Source organism: Paralichthys olivaceus, chromosome 9 (genome assembly GCF_024713975.1).
Source record: "Paralichthys olivaceus isolate ysfri-2021 chromosome 9, ASM2471397v2, whole genome shotgun sequence".
Taxonomy (NCBI): domain Eukaryota; kingdom Metazoa; phylum Chordata; class Actinopteri; order Pleuronectiformes; family Paralichthyidae; genus Paralichthys; species Paralichthys olivaceus.
In genome coordinates this window covers 24,873,266-24,887,020 of record NC_091101.1, presented here as the reverse complement: position 1 = coordinate 24,887,020, position 13,755 = coordinate 24,873,266, and the positions used below count along the sequence as shown (strand labels likewise).

Below are 13,755 nucleotides of genomic sequence, written 5' to 3'. Positions count from 1 at the left end.
TGATACACAAACATATCACTACACACAAGTTGAGCCTGTTGAGGTGCAAAAGTTTAACGACCTGTTTGAATTCAAAATATAAAGTCAGAAACACACCAGACTCTCTGAAGTAGTCTTCCTTGGGATCCAGCAGAGGGTGCTCACTATCAGCTTGACCTATTGCATGCCCTCTTGACCTATCAACATGGTAAGCCAGTAATGTTATGATGTTTAGCAAGGAAAATGGAGGAAGCTAGCAAGCAAGGCCACCCTGAGCAGACGATCACACAAAAGCATCTGAGAAGCAGCTGTGTGGGCGTGTTTAGGGGTCTAGGCCATAGAAAACAAAGTAATGGACAAGGTTAAGACCGTTTCTGCAATTGTCTTTCTCTTTATATTATAGGAAGATAAAAGTGCTTCAGGCGGAGGAACCAAAGTTTTGATGCATTCAATGTAACCCCCTGTGGAATTAGCCAAATGGCCAAAATGCAGAATGTACAGATTGGCTGTATCCACTGGGAGAGCTGCACCTGTAGCACAGTTGGCAAAGTGATCTCAGCTATATTGACTGTGTCCATGTCAACCAGCACTCCACAGGGATTGCTCTGATAAGAAAGCTCAGCGTGGTTTAATGTGTTCATTTCAGTCGTACTGTCAGCGTGAACACCTTCTGTCGTTCAAACACAACGACCAGCTGATCGGAAGAAGCACAACGAAACTCCTCTTTTAGCTCCAGACAGAGGGTCCACCTCACAGACATGCAACTCTACATCTGGGAGAAGTTTTCTCGAGTCTTGCTCGAGGACACTCACCTAGAATCAAACCAGAACTCGATAAAAAAAAGATCAAAACTTCTGGTTTCTCATTCATCTTCATATAAAATAGCTGCACATCTTGCTACTGCACGAAATGCCACTAATATAAAAGAGCTGTGCTAAAGCAGCACTGCACTTGCTGTGGTTCTGGGTCGTCATCATCTGCATACTGTGGTACGCAGAGCAGCAGAGTATATTGTTTCCCTGTCACCAGTACAATGAACACATCCGTGCCAGCTCCCATTGGAAGTGGGTCAGCACCAACTGTGTTTCAGTTGCTTACTACTGTGCTTTAAACACATCCATATTGATCTGTGCTGCACATACACAGAGGGGGAAACAATGCACGATTGCACTCACATGATTCAGACATGCAACATTAAACCTACTGCCAACAACAGGAGAAAAACTAAAACTTGGACTGAGCTACAGCGTTAAAAAGAAAACATCAGTGGGATTCTGACTGACAGAAATATAAATGACCGGCCTGACAGTGACGTGATGCATCGTGTCACACTTGCTTTGCCACTTGAGTATCAGCAGCTGTCTTTCTCTGGCAGATGTAGAAAGACCTGTCAAAGAGGTTCCAGTGAAAACAACAGTCATCTCTTTGTTTCATGTGCAAACACCCATAAGTGATGCGAAGGCATGAATCAACTCAAAAAAACATCGACAGTGTAAACACACATACACACAAGCCCCTGTCACAGTCCGATGCCTGTATAGGTACAAAGTCCCTGTATCCATTATTAAAACACACAAATGTAAAACCCCTCCTGTTCCCACCTGCAACAGCTAAACTGTCATCTCATGACTCCAGCAAAATTCCACCCATTCATGCTCTTTGTCCCATCTGTTTGCCAAACAACACCTTTTTTTACCACATCAGCAAATTCCACTTGGTGCAGTTCCTTCACCTCTCAATATGTGACGTGCAGCAGAGGCAGCTGCTATCAAATCCTAGTCGTCAGCCTGAGTCTGCAGGGTAGATCCACAGCGAAGCAGCATATCGTAGCAGCAGTGGCTGCCTGAGGTTGGTAGGCCGTTTGTTTTGCTATTGCTTGTAAATTCTGGCTGAGATGTGGCTGAGAGTCCCTGTGTTGTCAGCTGGATGAGCTAGCAGCCCCTGCCAGCTCTGCAGCTCAACACATTAACTTGAACTGTGCACAGCAGCATCACAGAGAGAGAGAGAGAGAGAGAGAGAGAGAGGGAGAGAGAGAGAGAGAGAGAGAGAGAGTGAGAGAGAGAGAGAGAGAGAGAGAGAGAGAGAGAGAGAGAGAGAGAGAGAGAGAGAGCACGCTTTGACTGCAGAGTGGGCAGGGCTACATTATGTGTTGCACTTCTTAAAGCAGCATTATTAGGAATAGAGAGCGATGATGAAGAACATTTGGGGAGAGCCGGTATGAAATGAGCGGGCACTGCGAATTAAAAATTTATAATAAATCAAAAAGAGGCAAAAAAAAAAGCAGCTCAGACACAAATAAAGCGATTAAGCAGAGTAAGAAATAGCTATTCAATGATAGAATTAGTTGTGTTGTGTGTGTAATATAGAAATACATAGAAACTGAGAGGACCAGCACTGACATCAAAACCATAGACTGCATATAAAGATAGATGACATGACAGCTAAACCCTATTTTTCTTCTGGCTGGCTGCAGTGTAGGTCATAAACCTCTGCTCCATGTTAGCAGATGGGACATGGGCCGAACTAAAAAACTCAAAGTAAGTGTGAAATAAAATGTTCGTCATCTCTGGTTACTGGGATGAAGAACATTTTTAATCCATCTTAATACAGTTTATTTCAAAAACAGGGTAAAGTGAAATGTGTGAAATAAAGGAGAATAGTCTGCGCAGCTGAAGCTAGAATAGACGAGACGGTGCAGACAGAATGAATGGTATTCCATGTGAAGTATTTAACAACACAGAGCTGCTGTGGGGTAGAGCTGGAACAGGAAGCTGAAATAAAAGATGACGACCGCAGCACAAACAGAAACACAGGGCTATAATAACAGTTTCCTTCCAAACATACATTTAGCACACAAATTATCCCACTGTAATCCAGAAGTGTCACTTACATTCTTCAGCTTTCGGCTGCAGTCACTTCCCCTGGAGAACGAGACAGAGGCATCGAGTTACATAAAGATAACAGCAGACACTGAAGATGCATGAACTCCCACATATCCATGCAAAACAGCAGCAAGAAAAAAAACTTGTTAAAAATATGTAGGATTCTGAGGTGAGTGCAGCCCACGCAGGGAGAACTGACAGCCTCAGGAACTCAGTTATTCAATGACAACATACTGTAGAAGAATATCGGTGGTAGTTTCTCTGGTTCCAAAAGCAAAACGCCTTACAGCTGCTCTCTTACACCAATATTCATCATCTTTTTCAACAGTGCGTCTCAGTGGTGGTCGGACGCTTTGACTTCCAAGTGAGGTCTGGGAGGTGCAGTGCACGGAGGCCACAGCCGTGGCCACTTAGCACCACACGTGCTGCCAAAATGAGATGTGGCTCTTGCTCACCGCTTGAAGCCATAAACTGGAGTGAAGCAGTTAAACTGACCCCAACACACTGGTGTTGTGGAAATACACAGAGAAGGAGAAAAGAGAAAATACACACACACGCATAAAGAGATATGACAACATTAGATAGAGATATTAGTCGGAAGAATTGACACACAAGAAATGCACACTTTTCAAAGTAGAATAAATTCCAGTGTGTTTGGAAAAACACCCTAAAGCACAAAGTTAAAACAGTGTTTTTAAGTGAGAGGCAACAAGGAGATGCCAAACCTCTCTGGCCAAGTCTTTGCACCCGAGTGAAGAACTGTGATCATCCTCATCCTCATGCTTTAGTCTGGATTATGACCAAACAAACAATCATACCAAAATCAGAAAGAGTAAATTTTTTTACATCGAGCAGGTATTAACAAAACATAATTTATAGAAGAAGACTGAGGCTGCTCTATTCATTTGAGTTAAATCATAGAATAGCTGTCAAAGAAAAACGAAATAGAAGAATCTGTCTTCTTATATACTTCTTTCCCGAGACTTTGAATAAAGTCGTGGTTACTGACGCTGATAGAAACAAACAGTATCAAAATTAAAAATTAGCGTTCCAATCATATTTGGAGATAAGCCCACAAAATGTTATAATTTACAAACTATATCTCTGCATGAAACTTTTACTTTAAAGAAGTGCAAAACGTGCACTGACACGTTTTGATACTTTCAGATTGCACGAGACAATTAACACTGAACTTCACACTTCTGTTTTTATCCTCATCTATCATTCGTATTCTACCTAATTTACCTTTTGACTTGTTCTATGTTCTCTTTTAATCAAATGCTCACAGCAATGTTTTATAATTAAAGGACAATTTGAATGAAAATTATAATAATAAAAGGATTTAAAAACAGGCACTGAGAAGTCAAGAGAAATCTGCCAAAAATATCTCAACTGGGCTCCGTGCTGCGTCACGGCTAATTAAACAATTACTGTGAATATTACAATGTGTATTACTCTATGATGGAAGCAAGAAATATGTCCACCTCTTGCTGATAACAACCTAATAGATATTTAATAAATCCTGAAGACCTGTTTGTTCTTGTCGGCGGTTTTCCATCACATTTATTTCCACCCAACTGTGAGAGAAATGCATTTTTATACATTCAACTGCAAAATCTCCTCTACTTTCCTCCACCTGCGACTTCTGTCTGTTTCCATCAACATGCAGAGGAACAGGATATATTTCAGGCCTGAGCTCACAATGTACCACAACCTGTCTGTCTTTACGCCTCCCTGTCCAAAGCTGTTACCCAGATGAGTAAACACCTGTCCAGTGCGTCGCAGGGGGAGCTAGCACTGAAACTTTTTTACTGTCGTGGTTACATGAGCTGCAGGAAACGAGCATCCTGTACGACAGATGTTGCATAACACCTGGAAATAGAAGCGGGCCACTTAAACAATGACGTCAATATTTCCTATCGGGACTGCGATTGCTTATTCCTTCTAAAGAGTGAAACTTTTCTGTATTGTCATGAACCACTGCAGCTCACTGATCTTTACATGTTGTAATGAGTATTTTAAAATAACGCAGATTAAGTCTGTCACTTTTTATTTGAAATATGTTCTGTATATTTATTGGTTACAGGGGAAAAAGTACATATATCTAATTAGTAATGAATTGTCATTATCATAAGACCAATCAGAGAAAAATTAATTCTTTAAAAAGCCAAACATCATGAATTTCTTATTAATAGTGTCATCTTTTTTGAAAAAACAATGCCTTCTGAACAAGGCATGCACGATTACTGTAAATGTGCACACATGCTCAGAATACAAATATATATAAATACTAGAGTACACAATCACACACCTTCTATCCTAACAGAGCCAGTAGAGCAGCTCCTCCTGAGAGCAGCTAACATTAGCCCCGTCCACTCTCTCCCCTCCATCTCAAGCAGCACCTTTCTAAACCCTCCAGTGAATTACGCCTTGTCTACAGCCAGCATCAGGACAGCACATGTCCCACACATTCACAAAAAAAAAACCTTACAGTATATATAAAAACACATGCAAGTGGCTTTGTTACCAAGCAACAAAGTGAGAGCCGTGTTTCTGTGGGTGATCTGAAGCTTCTTGTATTTGGACACAGACTGTTTAACAGATATTCCATTGTTGCTCTGCTGACACAGACTCATACAAACTTCCATTTACTCCCATTTAGTTGTTTGTGTTTGCACTCAACTGGTTTATTGTCCGATGCAGAGAATGACAGACAGTGTGACTGACAGAGAGTGACACACAAAGAGACGCACAACAAGTGTTACGGACAAGCCATCTATTAACACACAACTGAAGTGGTCATCAGCAGCGCTCAGTCACAATCACTTTATAACAACACAAATCTCCCTTTTATTCTAAACATTCAGAAAATATACTCAGGACCATTCATCTCCATGACAACCAGGCAGAATCCATGAGCTGGTAAAGATCATAAGATGAAGTCGAAATGTTCTGAACATTAGAGCCTGAGGACATTTTTTTTTAGAATATAGGACAAGATGTTGAACATCCCTTGTATGTTTGAAGGTCTTCTGCACAATTTAAGTTACCAACCACCAGTAGATGTCAGGGACGTAACTTCAGTCGGGCACCATAGCGTCATTAAGTCTTGTAATCAATGATACAGGCTGAACTTGAGGGTACGCTGAGGCTAAAGGTAAATTAATAATATCACAAATTAAAAATCAAGCCTGTATTGGCCTCTTGATAAATTGTTATAACATTTATCCAATAAAATGTGTATTTTCAAATTCAGTTTCATTCTGGATAAAGAGAAGGATCAACACATTTCATTTCACATGTGATATACGACAAAAAAAAAAATCACACACACTCATCGAGCAGCAAGATAACAGGGAAGTCTTACTTGGCGGTGGGGCGTGTTGATGTCTCCTGCAGGTCTCCAGGGTCAAACAGCTGAGAGCCTTTCAGTCCCAACTCCTCACAGCCTCGGAGAAACACACTGAGGTTGTCCTGCACAAAACACACACACATTTCATTTGGGTAAATACACTGTTTGCAGACACAGGGCAAAGCAAGGTCAGACCCCTTCACTGCACAGGGTCTCGACTGAGATGACAAACTGTCACTTTGTCTTTCTCTAAGATTCACATTAAATCAGAAAAATACTGTAGAAAACATTAGTGTCCTTTACACTAGAAAAGTCAAACATGGACACACACGTAAAAACAGGTTTTTCCTCTACACACAAATGCAACACATAACCTGTTCGACTGTGAAAATGAATTATTTTACCCTAAACCTAACATAAACCTGATTGTGGCCTTCAGCTCACACGGAGGCTCATGTAACTTATAACCTTTACAGACCTGCGGACTGTCCAAACAGTTCTAACGGTGCAAACATGTCCTCGATATTAAAGTCAACAACTGAAAGACAGAAGTACAACAGTTCCACAGATATTTAGATAAAAGTTCAAGCTTCTCAATTAGGTGCTTTCAACATTTTCTCTCAGACAAACAAACACAACAACGTTTGCCAGAAATGCAAGAACACAACAACAAGGCATGAAGAGAGTGCGTGTGATTCATGTCCCTGGTCTGAGGAGGTTTAGGTCAAACAAACACGCAAACACACAGTCTTTGCACAACATGAAAATCAGGATACCTGCTTGACCGAAACGTGACACCGCCAGGTTTTGTGTCTGGTTCACGTACAGCTCCTCTCTCAGATTACTGCAACTTTCATGCTTCACTTTGTGCTTCCTTCAAGTATCTTCCTTCAAGTATCGTCCCGCTCCTCGTTTATCTCCCCTCATTCCTCGATCTGTCTACTTCTTCGTCTTCGTCCCTGCTCCTCAGTCTCTCTCCATCTCCTCGGTCCTCCCTCTCACATCCCTGCTCTCTGACAAAACTCTTTGTTGGGTGCAACCTGAGCTGAGCTCTCCCTCTCTCGTTCCCAGGTTCTCTCTCTCTCTTTGTGTACGTCGCTCTATCCTTCTGAAGGCCACAGCCAATTGCCCTTCCCGCCAACACCCCCCCACTTCTCCTCCCCTCTGGGTGTCACCGTTTCCTCTCCACCCTGATTGTTCCGGGCACACAGTATCTCTCTCACACAACAAAACACAAATATAATGTGCGTATTTACACAGCATGCACATTTAAACAAAATGCTGTTATGCATCATTCAAAGTGCATAGACACACAGAACTGAGATACTTATTTTACAGGTAAATGTACACACTACTTGGTGAGACAATACAGGCATTGCTACAACAAACTCTCTGAATCGCTTTTTTCTCACAATCATGCCATTCGCTGCAAAACACCTCCTCTGACACCACCCTGCTGCTTCCTGTGCTTTTTGGGCAGCTACGTCTCTGCTCTCCTGATGACACACACACACACACACACACACACACACACACACACACACACACACACACACACACACACACACACACACAGACAGACAGACAGACAGACAGACAGACAGACAGACAGAGCCATGTTTGCATTCCAAATAAAGGGCTTTCAGAAATGTGTCGCTCTGACTGAGAACTCACTTTTAAGAGTTGTAAAAATATTGATGGGTAAACCCGAACGATATCTTGCTCTTCCTCGCTGGAAACAAATGGGACATGATTTTTGGAAGAGCTGGTTTTCAGCATTTAATCACATTTTGTCTCTAAAACTATACAATGACCAGGTTTTGGATTATATAGCAAATTTAATTAATTAGTTGGTGTAATTTGACTCTGAAATATTAAAGCACTGTTAAACAAGAGCTCTGAAAACAGGAAACGCCGGTGATTAATAATCAGCTGTTGATATAGGAGCTGGATAATGAGCCGCCAAGTGAAAGCATGCCTGTGAGAGTGTGAGTCAAATTGGGAGCAAATAAAAAGTTACCGCCGACTTCAGACAGCAACTCCAACTTTAACCTCAGCAGCTGAACAATCCTGTCCCACATTTTCCCTCATCCTCCATCAGCTGGTATTTATAACTGTCTGGAGCAATTAACACCGAAACAAACAAGACCAACAACAAATGATTAAATGGTCTCATTTAGTAGCTACTTGCACACAAAAAAATAATTTAATAGGAGCATTGGGAGTGAGTGAGTGTGTGTGTGTGTGTGTGTCTTAGGAAATGAGCATAACTTTGTGGTGAAATCGCAGGTCACTGCCACAGGAAACTGGGCGTCTACTGCAAAGACATGACTGACAGCTGAATGTGTTTGTAGACATGGGAGGTTGAGAAGTTGAGTCCGACACAAAGTCTGTGCATTCACATAAAAAAAATAAAAAAAAAAGACGTAATGATAAATTTGGGCAAAGGTGTGGAAATAAAAACACTGTGGTAAGATTAACCAGTGAAAAGAAGAAGTGTGTAAGTGTGTGCAAGGAGAGTAACAATTACCAAGAGTCATATAAATATGATTTACGATCAAATCTGAACAAGCTCTATGATAGAAAAAAAAAAAGTTACAATAATTACAGAGAGCCATCCTAAGATCCAAAATTAAAGCCAGTGCATCGACTTTGAACGTGTGTAAAATAAAAAGATAACAAGTGCCCCTCACAACAATCAATATCTGTCTACACCCACGATTAGACAGGTTTCTCAGGGAAGAGGTGTCGTGTTCACGCCCTGGATCGTGACAGACTCCAGATGAAAGATGGTCAGGGTGAGAAAACAAGACACTCTGATGACAAGATATTTTCCCTATTGTTTTTGTCCCTGCCAAGGGCAACACAAAAAACGAAGACGAAGGAAACATGCTGGCAAGGACCCAACATGATAAAAAATAAAAGGTTGTGCAGCAATTCTTTTTAGTTTAATACTTTAGTTTCTTCATCGACTTTTACGATCATTATAGTCAATAGGAGACAACAATAAGGGAAAAACATTACATAAAAATGGCAATACCCTAATGACATTTGTTTTTTTTCAATTTATCATAAAGCCTCTGACAGGAATCTTTTTCCAAGAATAGAAATTTGACTGACACGATGCTTTGATAAAATCTCAAGAGACACGATTCTAATGAAGCAGATGGTGACACAACAGTGAAAACTGAAAATGAAAAAAGCTTGAAATATGTTACGAAACACTCTACAGTGTTTTCTTTCTACGTGAGCGTCACTGAAAAAAATAACACAAACCCTTGTTGCCCTAAACTTGAAAACAACACCTTTCTCAAGCATGTGAATTACAAGCGTTCAGCTCACGGGCCGATCACGTATGTGTCTGTTTGCACACTGTAAAACGTGAACATACCAGTCGACCCAGAGACAGCTGGGAACAGACCACGCAACAACCGACCTGTTCAGACGAACACGGAGCCACACAGAGCACTGAGGTGGCTGCTCTAATTACAAAACAGCCCAAACTCCTCAGAGACTCATTTTCCCATTAGCCCCCCAAACAGGAAGAGGAAGGGGGAGTAGCCTGTGTTTTATTACGATGGGCCAGATAACAGCAGACCCCTTGTTTACGCGTTTCTCACCTCTCTAATCGCAGCCAGGGGAAGGAAAAAAAAAAAATCAAAAAGCCACAAGACGCTACAAGACAGAATTATGGAGTACTCATACTGTTCAAATACAAATACACCCAGAGGGCAGGATATTATTTTATATGTTGACCTTTCACTACTAATGTAAACATGTTGTTTTCAGTGGATGATTCATTTTTCCCTTTGGGCCAATTAGCAGCGGTCACATTTTGTTTTCTTGTCCTGCAGTTGTGGTCTACACCTACACATAAACAGACTTTTGTATAATAATGTTGTCATCATTCACTGGTGTTTGAGATCCCATTCAGATCTGTGACATAAACCAACCATCACACAATCTTTTCAACACATACAACAAAATCACTGAATGGTCCATAAAATGACCAGGAAGTTGAATCAACATATCTCAAGAAAGTATATGATCCATAAGTAATCTGGTTTATAATTTGGCTTGGACATATTTTATAATTGTTGGAGGTGATGTGTTCCCTTTCTGCTGATATCAATATTACGTTTAATATAATAATAACTATATGACATTACGATGAAGAATATATGGGTAGATACAAAAACAAGAATAAAACTGCAGCAGAACTTGTCAATGCACTTATCATAGCTGAAATGTTACGGAGATGGAGGGACTACATTAACTCTTGGGTTTAAAAGCTCTGACAGATCATCACTTGTTATTCTAGCTGTGATTGTATGGTGGAAAAGGCTCGTAAAGAATGTGGCTGTGCAATTATCCGCCACTTGTAAAAAGCCAGAGAAGGCCCATCGGCAGCCATTAGTGACGCCATTAGATAAGAAAAGCCATTTCAGCCTGGGACAGACTTCCTTGTTTGTTTTGTCATGCTGTGGCCCAGAAATACCCAGCATCCTTTGCACCTTTTTTCCTTTAAGTACTGTGAAGTTCTGTGCTAATCACCAACATTTCTCCATTATATGATCACCACATTTTAAACTCCATTGTCTGTCGTCACTGTCCGGACAGCCCTGTTCAACATTTCTTAAAAGCAGCCATTACTTTGATCTGTGTTGTTTCGGGAAATAAATAAAAAAAAAAAAAAACAGCCGTCAAATTACTTTCTTTCAAAACTCACAGAGAGTGAAGCGAGTTGATGATGTTTCTGGACACAAGATGGAACTGGAAGAAACCCAAACAGGTGCCATCTGTAGAAGAAGCCAACTAAGGTGTCACTTCGGAAAGAGGAGATCAAAAGTTTTTGGTGAAACGGGCGACTCCAGTGTCAATGTGCTGAAAACAAAAACGCTGAGGAGTTTAACCGTCGTGTTCTGCCTCCTGCATCCTCTACCCTGGCACCACTGCTCGTCTGAATAATCCAAAAATGTTCCTGTTGTAGTGAAGAAGTCTGACTGGGTCAAGCTTGTGCTGCGTTGGTCATATCTAAAACTTCAAACTTGGGTCTAGACATCTTCAGGAGCTCAGGTGTGAAAACAGCTATTGAGAGAGAAACTGCATTTACTTAAAGAATTAGGTGCATATATAGATGGTGATACAATTCAGTCTTATGACGCCAGTGCATTTGTAACTAAAGTCAGTTTCATCGAGACCTGATGATGCGTCTTCACTCAGCAAAAAGATTATTGACAAAATACCAAAAATGTCAAAAGAACTTTTAACGTGCACAACCTTTAAGGCAGGACCAGGGGAAATACTTAAGTGCAAATGAGGAAGGAGAGATTAAAGCAGATTCAACATGAGCTCCAATATTATTAACTTTTCCTCTGCCTATGTTTACATGTCTTTCCTGGTCCTGAAAGGCCACTTCATCCAGATCAAGGTCCTAGGTCATCGTGGAAAGGCTCGACTGTATTTCACTGTACTCGACTGAAAAGCATCAGTGTTCAGGTCTACTGAAATCTACAGGCTCTCATTTAAAGCAGGAGGTGAACTTCCCCTAAGATTCCTAAAAAAAACAAAAAAAAAAACAGGATACAATACACAATCTTCACTTAAGTTTTTTGGGAGCAGGCAACAATTTCTATTACTATTTTGACAGGAATGAAATCTACTGTCTGATTGTACAACAAGTGAACCGTGAAGGGCTCAGTGTCACACACGGCTGCTGATGGACACTTTGGCTGTTGGAACTGAAACTGAAACTTTCTGCAGCAGGAATCTGTGATTAAAACCCAGATAACAAACCTGTTGTGATGTCAAGTCTGGCTGAGTCACTAAATCTGAATGTCATATGATATGTGTTGTGTTGCCCTTATACAAAAAAAATCCTTCCTACATTGGTCTACATCGGTTTATCACACTTAGCTGCATAATAGTCATACAATTCATTAGCGTTTCAACACTGACAAAAATAGAAAGATTGAAGACACAAGCATACAACTGTTTACAAAGGTCCGGGGTATGACACGGTTGCTCATCTTTTAAGCCAACCTTAGCCTTAGAAAGATGAACAGGTATTAAAGACCAAATCTCAAGTTACAGGGTATGTGACAGCCACACAGTCCAACCCGTATGATACCAATATACCATGTAATGTATAGAGATTAACACTTCTGTTCAAAGGATGTTACGGGTTGCAGGAAGTAACACTGAAGAACACTGAATAAAACAAACATCCAGTGTATTTTTGGAGAAGGAAATATTAAAAAGAAAGAAGAGGAAGAGACACAGACATAAAGCAGTGCCACAAAGAAGAGGCAAGAGATTGAAGAGTAGTTGTAAGCTTTGGTGGAGAGGTTGTAAATTTGGGTCCTAACAATGAGAGGACTTACCAGACCAGCAATGGGTGTTGGAAGTCTGTTAATCTTCTTCACCAGACCAGGTTTAATGGAGCTCAGCAACCTAATAAAAAGACAGAGGGCAGAGCACATCTAAAGGTGAACTTTGAATGAAAAACGAGAAGTGCCTTTAAAACTTCGTCTTCACCTTCATGACGAGTAGAGAGGAATACATCGAGAGATGAATCATGAAGTTAAAACCAGGGGAAATAACTGCAGGCAAATGAGATGTAGAGAATGAAACTTGAGAGTGAGTGTCTCATTAGGGGAAATGAAAGAGATATTTTTTTTAAATAGTGTCTTGAAGGGGAATAACAAAACAGATTGTAGAACCACTGCTGCTCCTTCCAACCACACACACACACACACGCACATGCACGAGAAGAGGTCATGTGCTTCTATGTTTCCCAGAATAACGTGTGAGTAACAGTGAAGACAATATTTACACTCTTAAAAAAATTCCCTGGAATGAGAACAATCTTTCAGTGTATTTCCATTTTTTACAAAAAATGACAGAAAGAGCAACCGAATAGATTCTCTCTTCACTCTAATTTGTTTAAGATGGATTTCTGCCCGAGTGATTGATGAGCATTGGTTTAGAAGACTATTACCACATTTAGAAAAGTTGATGTGATAGATTTAATGAGACTCGTGATCATCATTTTTGCCAGTTATCTGCAGGAATGTGTGTCTCATTTGTTTCCCCTGACGACTGTCACAGCCTGATGATGAAGTGAAAATGGATTTTCCTGGTTTTTAAAAACAAGGACACAACCAAAACAATCTCAGCACATAAATACATCATCTTATGAGTAATTTAAAGGGACAAACATTTTCTGAAGCCTGAGGTTGGACGTTGTTGTGCTCTGTGAATTAGTCAGATTGAAAACCGTCAACAACCTGTTCTCCACGTGCTGCTGGGATACCACTGAAGTGCATTGCGTGACCGAACACTTGCAAGGTGTTAAGACAAGGTAATGGGGTATAACGGTTGATGATTAAATCAGTAACCTAAACGTTTGGACGGCTGCCCCAAAGGATCACATGTTTACTTGTTGTGTGTGCGGTAAAACCACTGCATGTTTGTGAAAGTAGATTATTATGGTTTCACTTTTTCTTTTGTTGAATTCAACTTTGTTGATGGCTCACTGGA

General features: G+C 40.7%; 1 protein-coding gene across 28 annotated transcripts in view; it reads right to left on the bottom strand.

Moving 5' to 3' along the window:
• The window catches only part of LOC109640429 (LIM and calponin homology domains-containing protein 1), an 80,420-nt gene that overhangs the window by 36,452 nt on the left and 30,213 nt on the right, over window positions 1-13,755 (bottom strand). For 21 of the 28 annotated variants that reach the window (XM_069531232.1, XM_069531231.1, XM_069531230.1 and 18 more), the window contains exons 3-5: window positions 12,597-12,666; window positions 6,229-6,335; window positions 2,870-2,900 (exon numbers count right to left, since the gene is read on the bottom strand). In XM_069531232.1, coding sequence (XP_069387333.1) covers window positions 2,870-2,900; window positions 6,229-6,335; window positions 12,597-12,666 — 208 coding nt within the window. Of the gene's footprint in view, window positions 1-96; window positions 116-1,711; window positions 1,958-2,869; window positions 2,901-6,228; window positions 6,336-6,989; window positions 7,333-12,596; window positions 12,667-12,750; window positions 12,870-13,755 lie in introns of those variants that run through there. The other 7 variants (XM_069531244.1, XM_069531252.1, XM_069531253.1 and 4 more) reach the window with 5 other exon arrangements.